Source organism: Suricata suricatta, chromosome 17 (genome assembly GCF_006229205.1).
Source record: "Suricata suricatta isolate VVHF042 chromosome 17, meerkat_22Aug2017_6uvM2_HiC, whole genome shotgun sequence".
NCBI lineage: Eukaryota > Metazoa > Chordata > Mammalia > Carnivora > Herpestidae > Suricata > Suricata suricatta.
Window position 1 is genome coordinate 43,773,091 of NC_043716.1, and position 20,774 is coordinate 43,793,864.

At 46.0% G+C, this 20,774-nt stretch overlaps 2 protein-coding genes across 4 annotated transcripts in view; both read left to right on the top strand.

Moving 5' to 3' along the window:
- DCAF7 (DDB1 and CUL4 associated factor 7) overlaps nucleotides 1–6,719 on the top strand; it is a 31,378-nt gene extending 24,659 nt beyond the window's left edge. Inside the window, exons 7-8 of one of the 2 annotated variants that reach the window (XR_003904411.1) lie at nucleotides 1,997–2,234; nucleotides 6,647–6,719. Coding sequence is in view for 1 of the 2 variants with exons in the window: in XM_029927362.1 (XP_029783222.1) it covers nucleotides 1,997–2,169 (173 nt within the window). In the remaining variant the exon portion in view is untranslated. Of the gene's footprint in view, nucleotides 1–1,996 lie in introns of both variants that reach the window. The other variant, XM_029927362.1, reaches the window with a different exon arrangement.
- A 3,945-nt stretch (nucleotides 6,720–10,664) lies between these two features.
- On the top strand, nucleotides 10,665–19,882 carry LOC115281816 (translational activator of cytochrome c oxidase 1). Of its 2 annotated transcripts, XM_029927398.1 has the most exons (6): nucleotides 10,665–11,229; nucleotides 12,449–12,555; nucleotides 13,948–14,075; nucleotides 14,550–14,727; nucleotides 15,055–15,156; nucleotides 18,438–19,882. In XM_029927398.1, the coding sequence occupies exons 1-6, from the start codon at nucleotides 10,950–10,952 to the stop codon at nucleotides 18,534–18,536; spliced, it is 894 nt and encodes a 297-aa protein (XP_029783258.1). In that variant the 5' UTR covers nucleotides 10,665–10,949; the 3' UTR covers nucleotides 18,537–19,882. The 2 variants fall into 2 exon arrangements, with proteins under 2 accessions (XP_029783258.1, XP_029783257.1); XM_029927397.1 differs by lacking the exon at nucleotides 18,438–19,882 and having other exon boundaries at nucleotides 10,674–11,229; nucleotides 15,055–15,557.
- The last annotated feature ends 892 nt before the right edge of the window (nucleotides 19,883–20,774 follow it).

Here is a 20,774-nt window from a genome sequence, read left to right on the forward strand (position 1 = left end):
ATAGCAGAGCTCCTTCCATCCACTCTTCACATCACGTATCATTTGTAGGCTGTGCCTCACACCGATACTCCCTGCGGACACAGAACGAACTTGCAGTGGGCTCTGGGTGCGTTGAAGGCTCTGGTGGCCTGATCAGTACTGTGTGACTTGCAGTCCCCATGTCACCATTTGCCAGAGCAAAAACTGTACCCCTTAAATATATGCAGGCTGTCAGTGTGCTTTTATTCTGATATAAGTCTGTTACTAAAAATTAAAGTAATACCGAGGAATGTAAAATAAGAAGGTGAAAGATATCTTTCCTCCTTCCTGCCCTATTTCCACCTCAGCCCCGTTCTCCATAGAAGTGACTTCCAACAACAGTTTCTCTCCTTTGAGACCTTTTTATGTGGTTACATGCTTACACGTATCCCCCGGTATGAATGTCTGTCCCTTTATACTACACAGACAGGATTCTACTCACCCCATCGTGTTCTCCTTTTCTTTTTCATTTTCAGTGTCTTGGGTTTCCTTCTAGCATACTTTCCCCTCTCCTTGCTAATCAGTAGCATCCTCATTTCCTTGTTCATTGTGGAGCCAAAGGAGCAATGTCGTTTGGTGGTTTTCTGCTGTTTTTGCATTAATTTGAAAGGCATGAAACGTTTCCTGTTTTCGGCCCTCTGTTCATGCCTGTATGTCATTGAGGGGCAGTCAGGGGCCTGTTGCCTTCCTGTGCACCTCAGGTTATGGTCTGACTCCTTCATTATTGCCTTCTTTTTGCCCCAGGGACGTGGATAGGGAAGGGTGGGACAAGGAGAAAAGAAAGATGTCCACTGCTTGTGGAGAACAGCACCAGTGCCCCCGCAGTAGGAACCAGCCTTCTGCTCCTGGCAGCTGCCTTTGCCTGGCTCGCTGCTACATGTGCTGCACCTGTTCTGAGTCCCTCCAGGTGAAGGAGCTGTGGCTGAAGAATGTGCTTGGTTGAGAGCGACACTGAGGAAAAGGAACTTAGTGCTTTCGAGGTCCTGAGTGTCACAAACAGTCCCCAGGGCTCCTGACAGAGGCTGTCCCTGGGAAGGGCATCTTACACCTTGCCCAGGTTATATGGCCTTGGTAGGGGGCTGGTGTTGCCCACATGAGCCTGGCCGACGAGGGCTTAGTTTATTCAGATTTACTGTGTATCAGAGACACGTTGTCACAACAAGATGGCTGGTGGGATCAAGGGATACCGTGGTATTGAGGGTCATTGCCTCTTTATTTTTCTTCCCTGAAATTAAGAACTTATTAATTTGATTATAAAAGCATATCACCACATTACAAGTCACTTATCAAGTAGGAAAAAATAAACCTAATTCATTACTTTGCTACCCTCATAATACCACTGTTCTCATTTTGGTATATTTTCTTCCAGTCATTTTTCATGTGCTGATTTATTTTTTTAAGGTTATTACCTTCTTTCTGATATTTCCAAGGACACTTTTCTAGAAAAAAAATTGTTTTTAATAACACGTGTCCACTCTGCACTTTCTCCATCTGTATAATACCTCATCAAACTGTGAAAGTCCATAAAATGGGGTAAAATACCATTAAGTTGAATCATCAGAGAGGGATCTTTCATCGCTCAAGTACTTTAAGTGGCTGAGAATGACGTGCTTGGGGATCATTTTTATCCCATCCTCCTTTCCTGATGCTGCCCCGGTGGAAGGTGCCCATTTAAGTCCCATTCCGCCATCTCAGCTCTGCCGCAGCGAATGGGGCCCTGGGACAGATCGGAGGCCTTGCCCTGAGTCCTGGCTCTGCCATTCCCTGGCTGCATCGTTCCATGGTTTGGGGCAAGTGCTTTAACATTTCTGACTCTCAGTTTCTTCATCTGTAAAATGGGGGCTTAAAATAAAACCTCCCTCACTGGGGACTTGGTAAGCACATGCTTTGTGAACTATGATACCTTCATTCACCCCAGATGCAGGGAGCATTATCCTCCTGACCTGTGACCTTGCTTGCTGCTTTTCTTTCTCACTAGCGGATGATCACCAGGCTCTCATCTGGGACATCCAGCAAATGCCCCGGGCCATCGAGGACCCTATCCTGGCCTACACAGCTGAAGGAGAGATCAACAACGTGCAGTGGGCTTCGACTCAGCCCGACTGGATTGCCATCTGCTACAACAACTGCCTGGAGATCCTCAGAGTGTAGCACTGGCGGCGCCTTGCCCACGCGGCCGGGGCTTGTGTGTTTCCTGCCTCTGCCCCGTCCCCAAAGTAAGAAGCAACGTGTTTCTGGTGGCCAGTATGTCTTTCATTGCTTTGCACCACTGTTACCAGAAGCTGTTGTAGGAGTTCCTGGCCAGTCATCCCATCGCTGTCTGTGCCAGGCTCAGTGCTGTTGGCGCCTCCTCAGCCCAGGGCTGAGTTTTAAGATTTTTCTCTCCTTTCCTCTTCTCCTTTGGTTCCATTAAAATTTTCTGTATATTTGTTTGTCAGCCATTGTGTTAATGAGCATTACAGGCGCTGGCTGTGTTTGTATTCATCTGCCCCAGATGCGTCTTCTCTGTCTGCTGCCCAAGGCAGCCATCTGTGTCCGTGTCATGTTAGCACTTAAGTGGGAACAAGTACCAATTTGGAGTTCTTTCCTCTTACTATCTGTGTCTTTAACAAATTCCAACTTTGTATATTTTTTACCTATCAGGCTAATTTTTTTATGAAAAGAATTTTACTCTTCCTAGTTTCTGCCTTTGTTTCCTAGTCTACCCTCTTAGCACTTCCTCTCTCCCCTCAGTGCCTGGCTCTGGCACTGGACCCTTGACCCCATGAGCAGTTTGCCTTTTTGAATCACTGCCTGCGTGCAGCGTACCTGACCAGGAGTCCCAAACCGCCCCGGTGCTCTGAAGGCGGCCAGCTCTCTCATCTTGTCTCAGCTTGCGTCTTCACAGGGCATCCTGGGCTTCAAAACAGGCCTGGGAAGCCTTCTGTTACTTCCTGAAGTACCTCTGTCCAATCCCAGTGGGACCTACTAGGAATGTGTTAGAACTGAGAGAGACGGCGTGCCTGACTTGAAGGGAATGATTTCAGGAAAGCTGAGCTTAGAGCACATTTCCAGTACACAGTTTCCTTGTCTGTTCTTCTCTCCAGATATAAGCTGCAGGCCATTTTCTTTCATGGCTTGAATGATAGGCAAGCACAATCTGTAAGCTGAACTTTAGTATCTCTGTTTGGTTGCTTTGCTGTGACTGGCGGTTGGCCGCTCTTGGAGCGCCATGGGGTGAGAGAGTCCTGCTTGAGAGGCACATCATCAGTGCATCTGATCCTGAACAAGGTCTCCTGTCGAGTGTGGGAGACCACCAGCCCCTGGACGGAGTGGACTGACGGCTGCGATAATCCCCAGCCATCCAGTGAATAGAGAGCTGCAGGGCCAGCCAGCTCGTGCACAGTCACCCCCTCCCCACCCCGTTCAGGTTCTGGGCAGTATTGGACTTGCGAGCTGCAGTGTCTGTTTCCGTTATGTGGATGAGTTCCACGGAGGGGGCTTGTGTGTGATTCCAGTAGGGGGTGAGTCTTTCGGCAGGCGGAGTTCGGGACATGCTCAGAGCCCAGGGGAACTTGGGTCTGTTGCACGTCTGTTGAGTAGGAGAGGAGCAGACCTCAAGGCTGGTGGTTTTGTCTGTTTGGGCCCAAAGTCACAGCTCTTCACTTTACTACACAAGGGCTCATTCATAAAAAGGGGCTCTCTTCTTAGTGTAGTTCCCCTTCTACTTTTTCACTTTCTTATTCTGGATTTGGGGCCTCTTAGCTTGCCATCCATTTGAGGTTGACTTTTCTGCATTTGCTACCGGATTTGCTCTGTGTCATTTGGCTACGTGAAGCAAGCGATTCTTGGTCAAACCCTTCTCTGCTTGCAATTGTATTTGCTGGTTTCAGGATCCTTCTCTTAAGGGTAGCAAGTCTGAGTGGATGGTTGGTTGCTCTAGGAGGCATCAAGTCCTTCCCATGGAAAAGGCTCTGAAATGGAGGTCAGAGGTGATAGGAGGGGCAGGGCCTGCTGGGGCACCGAGTTCTAAGTAAGATTCCTGATCTGCACTTAAATGTGGGCTGAATGGTGAGAAGATTTGTCAACCGGAATTCAAGAACAAGGGGAAAATATTAGTCGATAGTAATTAGAATATGCTTGCATAATGTTGCTATTTACTCTGGAAATGAACAACTTGGGTGGTGGTGTTTCCTTGCCCGGTGGACTCCCAGCCCTCTCACCCTCCCTGGGCCCTGCAGTGCGGCCCTCCTCCCGACATCCCACCTGGAGCCCAGGCAGACTCACCAGTCCTCCTGAGCAGACACACACAGTCACAGTTGCTGAGATGCTGGTATTTTGAGGTCCCAGTCCTCTCTGTTTTTACCAGATGGCCCCATGGCTGAATCTGGGGGATTTCTGTAGCCTCAAGATTTAAAAAGCCTCTTAGCCAAGCATGCTCCAGGAAGTGGAGATCTGTTGTAGTCTCAAAGGCAAGTGTCTGTTTCATTTGTTTAGGTTTTCAAATTGACACCCAGAGGGAATGGGTGGGAGGCTCTGCATCTGTTATCCTCAAGTGTGACAGGAGCAGTGGCCGGCACTTCCCTGGGAAGGCCAGGCGGCAGCACCAGCATGGGTGGGCGCTGACTCTCCTGGCAGTGGCCCTTTGATGTGCGCCCTGGGCCGAGGCTGCCTGTTTTCCTCGTCTGAGGTGCTGAGTAAATCTGGCCTCAGGTAATGCATCAGAGAGTTGGTGAATGGGTACAAGCCCTTCAAGGGCTTGAATATTTACACCCAGAAGAGGTGGAACTCTCTCCTTCCAGGGAGGAATGAGGCAGCAAGTCAGCAAGTCGAAGACTTGAAGAGGGAAGATACTTGATAACTGGGTGAGAATTTCTATCAGAACCAGAATCAGCTCTCAAAGAATTGATTACGATTTGGGAAGAAACAGAAAAAATTGAGACTCCTACAAGGTTTTGATGATAGTTTCAGCTGATTTTTTGGAGAAGGTTTAGGATTTGGGAGAAAATCAATGGTAAGTGTTTCTTTAGTGTATCTCTAGATATAAAAAGAAAATAATAGAGGGCAGAAAAGGCCTGAGGTGGCCACGGAATGAGACTGTGCCCTCGGCCTGTGTCAGCCTTTCTGGGCCATTCATCGGGTGTGGGCTGGGTAACTGGGGACAGGATGACAGCTCAGGGCAGAGGAGCCTCTTCCTGCAGTAGTGCAGCCACCGGTGGTATTTGGTGGCAGAGATCTACAGGTGTCGGGAGCCCGGTGACCATTTCAGACCATGGCCTGTTTTGGTTGTAGGTTTGAACAGAGCCGAGGAAGCAGAGGTTGTACCAGTCATGCCCACGTGTCTCCCCCTCCTTTTTCTTATCTCTTCCTCTGGCCTTGCTGCCATGGAACCTTCTCCCTGCTGCAGCCTGGGCCTCGAATTCTGAGGCTGTAAGGACAGTGGGAGCTGCAGGATTTACCACACTGGGAGGGCCAGCCCCAGTACGGTCCTGCCACCTTCCCTGGTTTGAGGATATGGCAGCTCCTTTGCCTGCCTGGCTTGGGGTCAGGGAGACCCTTCAAGTAGACGCCTCTCTCAAAGCAGACACTTCCCTTTACTCTGCACTCCCGGATAAGGAAGGCGGGTCGTGCCTGGCATGATTTCCCAGGGAAGAGTGCTGAGCTGAGCAGTCACTGTGAACCCCGGACAAGGCTCTCTGTACCGGCTGGGCCAGCTGCCCAGTGTCTCATGTTGCAGAGCCTTGCCCACCTCTCCCTCCTGCACCCTCTTCTCCCACCATTGTCATTGCCGCTGGCACTCAAAGTCAAAGGTGTGGCTACACAGTATGGGCCCGGTCCTCTCAGGCTACTTTGCAGATATTTTTTTTTTTAAGTATGGAAACATGCAGGTGACTTCCCAAAGAGGCTTGTGCTGGTGTATCAAACCAGAAGCAGATAAGCTAGCGAAAGTATGAACTTAAGAAGAAAGACGTTGGCAGTCTGTAACGGCTGGAAAACTCACAAGGACTCACCTTGAGGACAACCCAGTGAATATGGACTTGTGGTGTCTGCTACTTAAGAGAAACGTTCTCACCTGGGATTGGCTGTGGCAGTACAGTGTGGGATGGAACTTGTTGGCCTAAAGCTTAGACTTGCTTGAGTTGAGTATGAATCACTTGCTTCGGTTCCTGTGTATTTTATGACCCTGTCAGTGACTTTTCCTCCCCTGCTCCCCCGAGTGTGAACTTGTAGCATGATTGTACAAACCTCTTTGTAGAAAATGGAGATTTCTTGTTCTCTGAAATGTTAAGCTCTAGCCAATCAATTTCTGTCCCCTTTAGCCTAGTGTGTCTGAACTTAATTTCTTGGTATATATTTAAACTTTTCCTCTATTCTGTAGGTTTTGTGACGTCCCCTGGTCAGGTGGAGAGGAAGCTGCCCCCTTGCAGAACTGTACTATCACCATTTTCTTTTTAAATATTATTGTCACAGGGCTGATTGTGCACAGGGCTTGTAATAAAATGTTAACACTGCGCTGTGAAACCACAATGGTAAATCTCCATTGAAGGCTACTTCAAAGGCACCTGAAAGTGGAGTGTTACATCTATGACTTTATTTCTTGCTTCCTGAGTATATTAAACCTAATTTTCACCCTTTCATTCTGTTTCAGCCTCCTGTATAAGAAGTACCGTATTTTCTGCCCATCATACTTTGTAATAAAACTTGAACATGTATAGATTGAATTTCTTCTTGTGATGAATATAGTTTTTCCCATTCTGCCACTGTGGTCATGTTCCAGAATCCACCCCCAGCCCATCACTATCCGACGGCCTGACTCATCACCTTTAACCAAACACAGAGCATCTACTCTATGCCAGGGGCCACGGCCCTGAAGTTGCTTGCAGTCTCCCAGAGGAGACATCCACATAAACAACGACTGGCAGTGTTGTGCAATAAAGAGTCTGTTTAGGCTTACAGGTTGCCTCCTGAGGAGGAGGCGATTGCCTTTGTTTGGGTAGGAGTCAGAGGAGGTCAGGGAAAACTTCACAAGACGAAGGATGTTTGAACTGGGTTTTGAAGGCTGAGTAGGAGTTCTCCAGGGATAGGGAAAAACATTTAAGGCAGAGAGAATATCCACATACAACTCTATAGAGGCAAGAAATAATATGGCCATATTTAGAGAAATAGAAGTTGATACGGGGAATGGCAGGAAATGAGGCTAGAGAGGTAAGCAGGGGCCAGATCGGGCAGAATCTTTTGTGTTTTGCAGGGAAGTTTAGACCTTAACTCCTGTATGAGACTTAGGAAAATTTACATAAATGGAAGTCATGCTCAGAGTTGCATTGTAGGAGGCCATGAAACAAATGCCAGAGTAGGAGATGAAACGGAGTCAGTTCACTTATTATAATAATCAAGATGAGAGGCGCCTGGGTGGCTCAGTCGGTTAAGCCTCCGACTTCGGCTCAGGTCAGATCTCACATTCGTGGGTTCCAGCCTCGCGTCAGGCTCTGTGCTGACAGCTAGCTCAGAGCCTGGAGCCTGCTTCCGGTTCTGTGTCTCCTTCTCTCTCTGCCCCTCCCCCTCTCTCTGTATCAAAAATAAAATAAACATTAAAAAAAAAAAAGATGAGAAAAAGTAAAAGCCTGAACTGAAGCAGGAACAGCAGGAAGGAGAGGACAGAGCATAACTGAAGAGATTTAAGAGACAGGGTAATAAGGATTCAGTAAACTATTGGCCGTGAAAGATGAAGATGATAACTCCCAGACCTTGGGAGTTTGGACACCAGGTTCTGATGGCTAACTAGGGTTTCTGTGACCCTACGGGAATGCCTGTGCCCCAGTTTAGTAGGAAGGAGGGTGCCCATCCCCACTGCTATTCAAATGCTCCAAGTCCTGGATGAACACCCCTTCCATTTGTTTTTATTTTCATTCTGTGCTCATGTTTATAACCGTCTCAAGGGAAAAGAAGAAGGGCAAATTGTGATTGATTCCCTGAGCCAGTATTTGGCCAATAACTGCCATTGTGTTGGAAGTGTTGAGCTCAGGATGGCAGTGAGCCTGGGAAAGAAGCGTGTGCTCTAAGAGTTTAGACCATGTGGCCACATGAGCACCTTCTGGCTGTTAGAACTGTGCTGTATGAAGTGACTACGTGTAGTTTATGGGAAATAGAAGATTCCTGCTCTTTGGTTTTTAAGGGGAGCATTGGGAGAGTCCATACTGGCATTATTCACCTTGACAGCCTGGGCTAAGCTGCAGTTAACAAACCCCCAAGTCTCAGAGACTTAACAAAGTTTTACTTTTTGCTTACATGAAGTTCTTTGGAGGTTGGTCAGCTAGATGATCCAGAGCATGTGGCCTCCAAGGTTGCTTGGGAGGGAGAGATCTGTTTTTCAGGACAGGGTCTGGAAGTGGCTTACTCACTTCTGCCCATATCTGCCAGATTTAATCACTTGATTCCAAGGAAGGTCAAAAAGGTTCAGCTTCCTGAGTGCCTAGGAAGAGGAAATAATAGTGGCAGATCAGTATGTCTCTGACATACCACTAAATTAGCAACCAAGGTTCATTGTTAATGATTTCAGTGATCCTGAGAACCAGGGTCTAGAGACGGTTCAGTCATCTGTGAATTTATCTTGAGAACAGGTAACTATTAGCTTAGACTGAGAAACTAAAACTCCGTCCTGCCTGCCGTTTATCACAGATAAAGAGACACAGCTAAAACCAGCTGCAAAGTTAACAAGAAATGATATTCCTCCCAAGCACATCTGTGTCATAACAGTCCCCTTCTCTGAGTGACTACTTTTTCTTTTTTTTAATTCACTGAAAAACTTTGTTCTCTAAAATCATAGACTGTCAGAAAGTTTGCTGTTTGAAATGATATCCGTGAGAATGAAGACCTACAGTCTTGCTTGGAGACTCCAAGTCACCCTGACAGAGAAGCAGCCTTGATTCCCAACTGAGGTACAGAACTTCAGACTAGAGGCTTTTGAATACAGCATTCCCTGCTTAGCTTTGCAGTTTCCACAGAAACCGAACTCCTGTCTGCTCTGCAGTCCAGAGCTGATGCTGACCCACTTTTCATACAGCTCTGTGTTCCTTTGAGCCTATCAAACTCTATTTCATTGAAACTTCATCTAACCTCCACCTTTCCTATAATCCTATTATAATTATCTTTTCCTTTGTTGGTGAGACGCCCACCATCTCTGTGGTGTGCAGTTTTCCTTCTTGCAGTAAGTCTGTAGCCTGACTTTGTTGAACTACAGATTTACCCTGGTAGATTTAGGCTGATTGGACAATGGCAATCTCAAACTTTGGCCTTTATGCTTATTTGCAGTTATAAATACCCTTAATTCACTTTTTGCTATTCAAAGTAACATTTATATTAAACTATACTTTTAAATTATAAAAAGTAATACCATATATGAATAGCTAGTAAGCTATGAAAAGATGTTTGACATCCTTAGTTATTAGAGAAGTACAAATCAAAACCACAATGAGAAACCACTGCATACCCACTAGGATGGCAACAGCTGTAGTCAAAAAGAGATCGTAAGTGTTGGTAAGGATGTAGAGAAAAGTGGAAGCCTCATACATTGCTGGTGGGAATATAAAACAACGCAACTGTTCTGGAAAACAGTGTGGCAGTTCCTCTAAAGGTTAAACAGTTACTATAGATCCCACCAGTTCCACTCTGTTATATACGCCAGAGAAGTAAAAACATGTCTATACAAAAACTTGAACAAGAATGTTCATGACAATATTATTCATAACAGTCAAAAGGTGGAAACATCCCAAATGTCCATCAACTGATGAAAAATAAAATTGGTATATCCATACAATGGAATATCATTTGGCAATTAAAAGGAATGAAGTACTGATATGTGCTACATGGACGAACCCTAAAAACATTATGCTAAGTGAAAGAAGGCAGTTACAAAGAACCTCATATTGTATGATTCTATTCATATGAGATATCCAGAATAGGCAAACCCATAGAGGCAGAAGTAAATTGGTGGTTTCCTAGAACTGAGGGAATTGGGGGAAAACGAATGACAAATGGGCACAGGGTTTCTTTCTGGGGTGACTAGAATGTAAAATTGTGATGATGGCAACAACTCTGTGAATACATATGCTAAAAACTATTACTTAAAATTGGTGACTTGTATGACATGTGATTTATGTCGATAAAGCTGTTATTAAAAAAAAAAAACACCCAAGAACTGAGCCAGACACAGGGGTACCGACCTGCTCTCAAAAAATGTAATACTGTGGCAGAGCCATAAATATGTTTATATTAAAAGTTAAGTGCTAAGGTACAGACGTATATTAAGAGCTATGTGAGCACAAAGGAGGGCATCTGAACGCAACTGGAGAATCTGGAGATGTTTCCCTTTGGTGGAAAAGGATGCCTGAGCTGAAATCTTGAAGAAGAAACAAAAGTTAGCCAGGTGAAGTGGTGGAACAAAGACCAGCAAAGACAGGTTCGTGCTGAACACAAACTGGGGAAAATACTAGGAATAATCTGATGTTTCTAATACAGAAAATTACGAGCAGAGTGCCGAGCCCATCACAAAGTATCCTGGATAATAAACAACAATAATAAATTCCTAAGTGAAGTATTAGTTACAGCTAAGAAAAAGTCGCCGCCCTTCGCTCAGCTCTGCACAGGTGCGAGACACCAGCGAGTACCGCGAGGCGGAACGGATTTTGCGGGCGATGGGGGCGCATTTTGGGGACGGACCAGGGAAAGGAAGTGTGTTACATTATCCAGGGCACCCACTCCCGGCTTCCGCGGGGACGGTGTTGGGTGTTTCGCGTCCCTCCTTCCGTGGTATGGCCTGAGCACTTGGGTCTCCGGTGAAGGGCGAAGGTGGCCGCAGGCTCGGGACCTGCGTGTTTCGCTGGCGGACACCACGGGCTGACCTTGGCCACTGCTCTTTGGCTGCTCTTGCTGACCTTGGCCCAGGGTCGGAGCCGATGGCGTCTTGGGCTGCTGTCTGCCTAAGCAGAGTCCCTGCCCGGTGCTTGTGGGCGCGAGGCCCGGGTGTCCGGGCGGCCCTTCCGTCCACCCTCGCGGCCTCCCAGCCTGAGCCCACGGGCTGTAACCCCGCTCCATGCAGGACGCTGCACCTCAGCGCGGCGGTTCCCGCCGGGCACAACAAGTGGTCCAAAGTCCGGCACATCAAGGGTCCCAAGGACGCCGAAAGGAGTCGCATCTTCTCCAAGCTCTGTTTGAGCATTCGCCTGGCGGTTAAAGGTAAGAAGCTGATGGTCACACGCTGCTGTCGTCTCTGCGCCCAAGACTCGCTTGCCTCCCAGAGTTAAACCAGGGCCAAACCCGATCCTTGGTTCTTCATATTCGTTTCTTTTCCTAATACCCACTGTTGCCCACTTCATAAACGTTCAAAAAACCTCCCTACATTGTAGGTCTCCACTCACCTTTCCAGATGCTGAGCATATGCCTGCTTGTCATGGAGTTGCTGTTAGGATGATAATGGTGAAAGTGACTTCATTCTAGTGTGTGGCTGGGTACTTCTTAGAAACAGACCCTAAGAGTAAGGTCACGTGTATTATTCACAAGAGACAAATCAAGCCCTCTAGTCCCCTTCGGTAGCAGATAGGTTGTGTGGCAGGGGCATTGAGTAAAGCTGTTACTTGCCCAGACTCAATTTGCTTTGTTAAGGTTTCCCAAGACACAGTTTCTTGGAAGGTAAGTTTGCAACCATGCCTTTTTCATTTGTGTAGCCACTGTAAGAAGGGGGTTTTTTTTGGTTTGTTTGTTTTTGTATTTACTGTCAGATACCTGTAGGAGTAGAGAACAAATCCAGTAAAAATCATGGACTTTGGAATCCAGAAGACTTGGTTTCTGTCACTTACTAACTGTATGATTTTGAGCAAATGGCTTAACCTTGCTGAGTTTCAGTTTTCTACTGTAAAACGGATAGTTATCACTCACCTTGAGGTCATTTCTGGCACATAATAGGGCATTCAGTAAATATAAATTTACCCCTAGAACTCATGCCTGATATTTCTTTTTGCTTCCTTTTCTTCAAAAATCTTGATAACTGAATTAGATAACAGTATTGAGTATTTGTTATGTTCACTCATATGATTACAGGCTGTCATATGAGCGTTTCAATAATTACACACAAAATAGTAGAATCAGAGCAAGGGGTATTGATAAGTCCAGGAAATGTTGGAACCATTTTCATTTCTTAATCTCTTCATCTGATGCAAGGTGGTGTTCGCTGAAACCTAGCAGAAAGGTATCCGTCCTTAAAGAGTAAATTAGAAACTTCTTTTCTAAAATGCTTCTCCGTATTCCATTCAAACACTGAATTAGTGTTCTATATTAACTGAGAGCTAAGTGGTGACTTGCTACTCTTTTGGCTGGAGGTGGGTAGAGTGGCAGAAATCCCTTCTTTCTCCCTGACTGTAATGCAGTGTTTTCACTCACTCTTTTCTCTCTATCTCAGAAGGAGGCCCCAACCCTGAGCTCAACAGCAGTCTGGCCAACATCTTAGAGGTGTGTCGCAGCAAGCACATGCCCAAGTCAACGATTGAGGCATCGCTGAAAATGGGGGTGTGTCCTCACTTTGACATTTTCTTAGTGATCACAGACTCTCCAGGGCCCGTGTCTGGAAGGCCACCAAACACTCCTTAAATTATCAGAGAGAAGAGTAGCACTGTGGTTTATACCCTCAAACCAGAGCCTTCTGGTGGCTCTGTGTCCTTGGACATTGGGTGTGGGAGCATAATCAGGAATTGGATGAACAGACAATGTACAGAAGCATATGGCCTACGAGCCTAGGACTCTTTAGCCAAATTGTGAGGAGATGAGGTAGAAAGAAGGGGCACAGTGTGGGGAGTGCTAGATTGAGAAAAGGTTTGTTTTTCAGATATTTATGCCCTGAAGGAGATGAGCCAGTAGAAAGACAGATGGGGGCAGTAGTGATGGTGGGAGAGCAAGGATGTGGAGCTTGGTTATAGAAATTGTCTTTGAGCCCAGGTGAGAGGACACCTCTTCCTCTGGGACAAGTAGGGAGGATTTGAGGAAGTAATAATGATCTTAATAGCCAATAATGATTGAGCGCTTACTCTAGGCCAACACTTTGATAAGAAGTTTGTATGCATTATCTCACTGAATCCTCAGAACAGCCTTAAGTGGAAACTGGGAAACAGAAAGATTAGGGGACCAAGTCATACAGAAAATGACAGACTTAAAACCGACAGACTCGAGAACCTGTTCTCTAACCATTTATACACAGTGCCTTCGTGTAGGCTGTGGTGTGGGTAAAATGGAAGTAGAGCATTTTAATAAAAATAAGTAAAAGGCCTGGTGGTCTTTTATTCCCTTTGTGAAAGAAGAAGGAAGAAATTGTCATTTCTGGGAGTTCCTGGAAAGGCATCAGGGCAGGGTGCTTGGAGAGAGTCGTGAAAGTTGAATGCACAGGCAAGGGATAAGCGGAGGTACCCTGGGAGGTGCAGAAGAGATTGGTCATTAGACTTTCGAGGAATTGTTTGAATGTTATGGCCCTGCTATTTTCAGTGGTTCTTATGATTGGGCCCAGGTGTGCTATTTCCTGAGGCAGTACTCAGCACCCCAGGGAGCCTTCCCAGGTGGGTTTATGTGGAGTGCGCATAGAGGATGAGTCTTGGTGGGAGTGTGGGAGGTGATGTGCGTGTTAGATGTGGGACTCAGCTGGGACAGAGAGGAAGTGAAACTGGGAGATGGCTGACTGATTGTTCAGGGACCAGACGGACAGACTCCCTTCCCAGTAAGGGGTCATACTTGTAGTTACCTCAAAAGCTGGTCCCAAGGGCCACCTCTCAGAGGTGGGGGACAACAATAAAGACTTGAGGGCCTAAGCTCTACTCCAGAGAGCCCCTTCCATGAGGCTGGTATCTGTGTTCTGGGCCCGGATGCGGGAGGGAATTGGGAAACAGGAGAATGTGCTCATATTGTTTATTGCAGAAAGCCAAGGATGTTTATTTGCTGTATGAGGGCCGAGGCCCTGGTGGCTCTTCCCTGCTCATTGAGGCGATATCCAGCAGTGGCTCCAAGTGCCATTCAGACATCAAACATATCCTGAACAAGAACGGGTAGGTATATGTCTGGGGAAAGTGGAAGGCTATGAAGGCTTGAAGTTCTAATTCTTTGCAAGGAAAGTACTACCGTTCCTGGCGGCATTTCAGGTTTTAAGTACACTTCATCCTTAGCAGAATCCAAGTGGGATCATTTCTTCTCCCTTGATTCGTTCTGTGCTAGGCAGAATCTAAAAGACTCCTTCATTAGATGTAGAAGGGGCTTATTGTCCCATTTTTCCCATGTGCAACCATATAATGTTCAGGTCTTAAAATGTACCCCCGAGACTGGAATCTTAAATGACGAGGCAAAGTCTTTGCATCCATTAAACTCCAATCAGGGCAGAAAGTCGGGGATGGGGATATGTTTGGATTATTCCCTTGCCAGGTCATTGCTGCATCTCCTCCTTCAGAAACAGAGCATGAGAATGCAGTGCTCCTTGGAGGCTGAGTGTAAAGGCATTCAGTCTGGCGCGTTACCTTTCCTTTTAGAGGAATGATGGCTGATGGAGCTCGCCATTCCTTTGACAAAAAGGGGGTGATCGTGGTTGGAGTGGAGGACAGAGAGAAGAAAGCGGTGAACCTAGAGCGTGCCCTGGAGATGGCAATTGAAGCAGGAGCTGAAGATGTCAAGGAAGCTGAAGATGAAGAGGAAAAGAACATTTTTAAAGTGAGTTTGAAGACTTAGTGTGTAGTGCACTTCTGACAGGGTTCTAGGAGATGCGTTAAGGCCTGCCTCTCTCTGTTTCTTCTTTCTTGTGCCCAGGGGTACAGGTGACATAAAGAGTTCACACATTGCGCAACATTTATTAAGTGAATATAGGAAAGAGCTTACTGAGGACTATGAGAAGGAGTCAGAACTCTGAAAACTATATCTGCTAGTAAAGGACTTAAATTTGGTGATTCATTATAGTAGTTCCATTGAGGTTTTGCAGAGCTCTGACTGGCTTTATCCTGTTACCTCCCGACTCCTCACCTGACTTTCCTTTGTCCCTAGTTTATATGTGATGCCTCTTCACTGCATCAGGTGAGGAAGAAGCTGGACTCGCTGGGCTTGTGTTCTGTGTCCTGTTCACTGGAATTCATCCCCAACACAAAGGTGCGGCTCTCTGACCCCGACCTGGAGCGGGCTGCCCTTCTCATCCAGGCTCTTGGCAACTACGAGGATGTGATCCAGGTCTATGACAACATTGAGTAACCAGGCTGTGTGCACCTCCGGGCTCCTTGCTGGGTAACTGGCAGCCATTCTGGAGCACAGGTTTCCGCAGCGCGCTCAGACTGAAGCGGATTGGAGGCCTAGCAGCGTAGGAGGCACCGAACCACGACCTGCAGCCCTTTGTGGCCACGGGAATCACTGCATCTCCATGGGGCCTCTCTGTCCGTGCTGCCGGTGTCTCATAGCCCTCCTGGACACAGGGTGGAGCCATCCAGCTCATCAGACTCCAATCTCAGGAAGTTGGCCCTTGTGGGAAGGATAGGCACCCTGTGGGCCCATGTACTAGGAATTACTTTTTCTTTTTTTTCTTTTCTTTTTTTTTTTTGGTTTTTTTTTTTTGTTTTTGAAGAGAAGAGGGAGAATGCCTCAGCAAGGTAGAGGGACCCAGGGAGAGAGAGACTCTCAAGCAGGCTCCATACTCAGCATGGAGCCCGATGCAGAGCTCAATCCCACAGCCCTGGGACCGTGACCTGAGCTAAAATCAAGAGCCAGATGGTCAATCAACTGAGCCACCCAGGTGCCCCAGAAACAACACTTAAATAACATGATTGATCTGGATTGCTGCACTGCTGTTGGGTGGGTCTTCTGTTTTCCCAGGTTTTTATCCAGCTCTTGGAACCCTCTTGACTTCCTTTGACATCTGTAGGTTCTGTTCCACTGCTCTAGGACTTTTTTTTTTAAACCGGAGAACTGTAGCTCTCTCCAGGCACTGCTCTGCGCTCTAGTTTAATGGCCTAACCCTGTCACTGATCATGCGGATAGTATTTGTCAAACACCTATGTGCCAGGAACTGTACTTACAGGAGCACAAACTGTTCATTTGGTGCCCTGAGTTACATCCTGCTCTAAACCACAGGCCCTCACAGGTCAGACACAGGACGGCTGTCTGCCGGGGCTGTCCTAGGGCAGCGTGAGCCGCTGTGCACCCATCCTTGTTCTCTTTGGGTGGCCTCTGTGCCCGGCTTCTGCCAGAGAGTTTGAGGTTCTAACCTATTAGGAAACCCAAGTGCCAATGATAAGGGACTCTAGGCCCTGTTTTGCCCAGCCCCCCCATGTGTTCTGAGATCGGTCAGAGGATTGGACTGCTGTCAGGAAAGGCTATGCCATGGCTTGTTTTGAAAGTTGCTTGGTCCCTGGAACACCCACCCCGGCTCTCATCCCTGCTGCTAAGTGATGGGGCACCGGGAACTGGAGAGGACGTGAGAATAGAAAGAAGGGTGAAGGACCGAGTCAGGGCCTGCCAGCTGGGAAATACGGCCCTTGGTACCTTTTGCTCTTCAGAGTCACTTTTGGGTTCAGAGAGACCAGGAGTGCCAATCACTTGTGCTGGAGCCTATCAATATGTCAGGCCTGGAGTAGCTTTTTGATTCCTGTTATTCATCTACTCATAAGTTTTTTAAGCCAGTTCTGAGCTCAGAGTAATTTTTCTGAAGGAGCCTCAGGCAAAGGAGGAAAAGAAGAAAAACCAAATTGGCCACAAATAATAACTTCCCCCTTCTAGGAAAAGATTACCAATTCCATCATGACTTCAACAGTTGGAGAGCAAAGGCTAGGGGGGAGGAAAACTGATGAAATAATCCATGAAAATGCCAAAGCATATGGTCTTATACCTTGTTTCATAATCATGATACTACCTGGGATTCTTTTGTTTTTATAGGAGATCCAGATAGCCGATGAGCACATTAAAATAGTGCAACCTAAAGCTGAAGTGCTGCTTTGTAATATAACTTTCATATGTTATTTTTTGATTTTCATAGCAAACCTAGAAAATAATCAGGCCAAGTATGCACAAATGGTCTCACACCAAGCAGGTGAGAATAGGTCTGGATACTACATCTTCTATTGATAAACCTTGGTTTATAAAATAGCTCTGTTTTGTAAATGTTGAATATAATTATACTTTGAAGGAATGTGATAATTTCTGATATGAGAAATCTGCACCAGGAAAGCCTTCTCTGGAAGGGAACTTGGCTACTCATGTGAACTACCTCTAATCTAATAGGCAGGATTTGTTAATAAGGATTTTTGTGTAACCAGTTTCTTCCAGCCAGGCATACTAGATGGCTCTGCACCGACCCCTGGTGGAGCCCTATAGTCTTTTCCTGTGGTTAATGCGGAAGAGGCAGAAATCAAACCTTATTTAGACCTGTTCTGCCTCTAAGTCTGCTAGACCCCTTAGCTACATAGGTTAAGTAGTTAAATAACTATTTAACTGAATAGTTAAGTAGAGATGAGATGAGTTATTCTGCCACTAAAATTTATTTTTCAAATAATATTTTATGTAAGAGAAAATGTTTACAAAATAAAGTGAAAAACAAAGATGTAAAAAACTGTATGGCATGGTCCAAATTTTAAAATATAGTCATTTCTACATATTAACTTAAAAAAAAAAAACTAGGAGCGCCTGGGTGGCTCAGTCGGTTGAGTGACCGACTTCAGCTCAGGTCATAATCTCACCGTTTGTGGGTTCGAGTCCCACATCAGGCTCTGTGTTGACAGCTAGCTCAGAGCTTGGGGCCTGTCTTCGGATTCTGTGTCTCCCTCTCTGTCTGACCCTCCCCTGCTCATGCTCGCTCTCTCTCTCTCTCTCTCTCTCTCTCTCTCTCAAAAATAAATAAAACATTAAAAAAAATTTTTTTTAACTAGAAGGAAGTAGATCAGAATCTCAAAACTGGTTCTCTCTGGGTGGTTGATGTTATCACTGAATATTATTTTCTATTACTATATATCTTACCAGGGGAAACATTTTTTCAAAAGAAAACTCATCACATTATTGTCCAAATAGGGAGACCGCACGTGAGAGGCCGGGAGTCAGGCATACCTTAAAGTCAAAAGAATGCGGTCTGGTCCTGGCTTGCCTTTGCCTTATCTTTGGTCATTGTCTTAGCAACACAAAATCATTCAATGCCTTGCAGCTGGCTTGGGCTTACATTCAAGTGACCATTCAGTGGGATGGAAGTATTGGTGACAGGTTCTGTCCATAGCCTTGACTCTTAAAAGAAGTGTTCACATGGTATGTAGCCGCCTTCACTGTGCCAGAGGCCCCAGCGGAATCAAATAGAACCCTGAACGCTCTGCCCCCAGCCACAATAGAAATTCAACTGTGAGTTACTGAGTTACTTTTTTCTTTTTTTTTTTTTTTTTTTTACTCTCTGACACTTGCAGCACAACAGTCAGTATAACTTTACACTGGAAGAAACCCCAACGTGTAGACTTTTACAAGTCCCCCGGAACCCCTCTGGAGACCTCCTGAAGAAGAAATGAATGAGCCAGTAGGTCTGGCAAAAGTGAGTGTTAGGATAAATACTATATTACTCTTGACTAAAATCGCTTTCTCTCCTGATGCTGTCCCCAGACACTAAACAGGATAGTAGTTTTTACTTTTTTCCTCTTTTTATCTTTCTTTTGATTAGGCCAAAAAGGTAGCATTGGGGTTTTTTATTGAATGAGTAAGTGAAACTCCAATGGGGGACTTCCCTACCCTTCCTTGTAAGACAAAACCACCATTAGCAGTATACTCTGTATTCTTCTACTCATTGGAACGGATCTGCTAGGGCACGAATTTTAACTCTTCCAGTTTCCAGCAACCTTGGACAAGAACTTAATCTCTCTGCACCTGTTTCTTCATGTATAAAACGTGGATAATAGTATCTATCTCATAGTATACTATTAGTATACATGGATAATAGTATCTCTTCTCATTTTGAGAAGTTAACATATGTTAAGCACTTAAGACGGTTCCTGGCAATAGTAAGTGCTCAATAAATGTTAGCCTTCCCCCCTCCCCCCCACTAAGTATGAATGAACATTCAGGAGCTTCCTACTTCCCCAAGGTGAGGTGGCCTTGTAGAAACTATTTAGTTACCATGGCAACCCCACCCCAGGTTTCATCTCCATAGCAATTCATTTTCTTCACCCGTCTGGTAAGTACACGTGTGATTGCCCATTAGCACATTGCAGAAAAATTAATACATGATCACATTTTTAGAAGTGGAATATCTCATTATCCCAGGCCGCAGTCAGGAACATAAGGAGGCAGGATCCAGGGTAGACAGAGCCCATGGCATCAAGGACCCAGCGCAGCCGTTGGGTCCTCTCAGCCTTTTCACTGCCATCACGAACCTTTCCTAATCTTCCCAGATCACTGCACCTTAAGCTCACCCTGGGTATAAATAACTTCTCCTCTTCCATATCCTCCCTTGTGTCCCGACATGACAAAACCTGGAACAGGAAGGAGGCTGATCCTTCTGACCACGAACTCTGTGGGACCTAGGACGGCCTCCTCCTGTTCCTTTGGTCCGGCATCCCCGTTCCCACCTTTTGTGACAGACCGTGTTGCATGCCTGATCTGTGGGCTGTGGGCAGCTTCTTCAATATGACCTAATCAGCCAACTATTTTCTAGGAAATCATTTCTAGTCCACTGCGGGCACCTTTCCTGTTCTCCAGCAATGCTATGGGTTTTCTTTATTATCTATCCTGATGTTCATGATGATGCGGAGCTGGCTGGAGGAGTCTGTCTACCATCTTGACCTAACCCCCTCCTCCTCTCTCTACTTTATTTTTTATAACAGCTTTCACTGTATAGTCTGCTTAATAATGGTGCTGGGGTGTTTCTCTTGCCCTCATCTTCTTCATCATCAGTAATAGTCCATTTCATGCACGGGGCGGTGCTCTCACATCTGCAACAGAGAAAAGGGAGACGTGATCACCAGAACATTCTTCCAACATCCCAAACAACAAAACAGAAAAATTAAGGCATGACTTCATTTCAAAATTTCAATGAAAATTATGAAATGTACCAGCTATTCACCTTCTAAATATCTTTTGAACTCAGATAGACTTGAATTTGAACCCTATTCTACCAATGATTAGCCATGGTCTTGGACGAGTGATCTCGGCAATTTGAGCCTTGCTTTCTCAAGGGAGGATGACAACATCTGCCCTACAGGGATTATTAGATATGGGCTACAGGAAATCAGAAAGGATTAGGAGATAAAAGAGGAAAACTGCTTCACACCATTTCTGGCATGTGAAAGATTTCTCTAAATGGCAAGGATACTTATTAGCACCTAAAAGAGGAATCATTCCCATGAACACCTTATTTGCATCTGACTAAGGAGAACACCCACCCTTCTCCTCCTGTTTGATTGGATTACATATCCTTGATTCCTATGATGAGTGAGGCCCCTTGAAAGCGGGGGCTGTGTCCTCAGTTCAGCAAAGGTTTGTGATATTCCTTAACTGAATAAAGCACCATGGTGAATGCTGTAGAACATACATAGACAAGGGCACGTGGGTGACTCAGTCGTTTAAGTGTCTGACTTTGGCTCAGGTCATAATCTTGCCATCCAAGAGTTCGAGCCCGCGTTGGGCTCTGTGCTGACAACTCAGAGCCTGGAGCCTGCTTTAGATTCTGTGTCTCCCTCTCTCTTTGCCCCTCCCCTGCGTACATATTCATTCTCTCTCTCTCTCTCTCTCTCTCTCTCTCTCTCTCTCTCTTC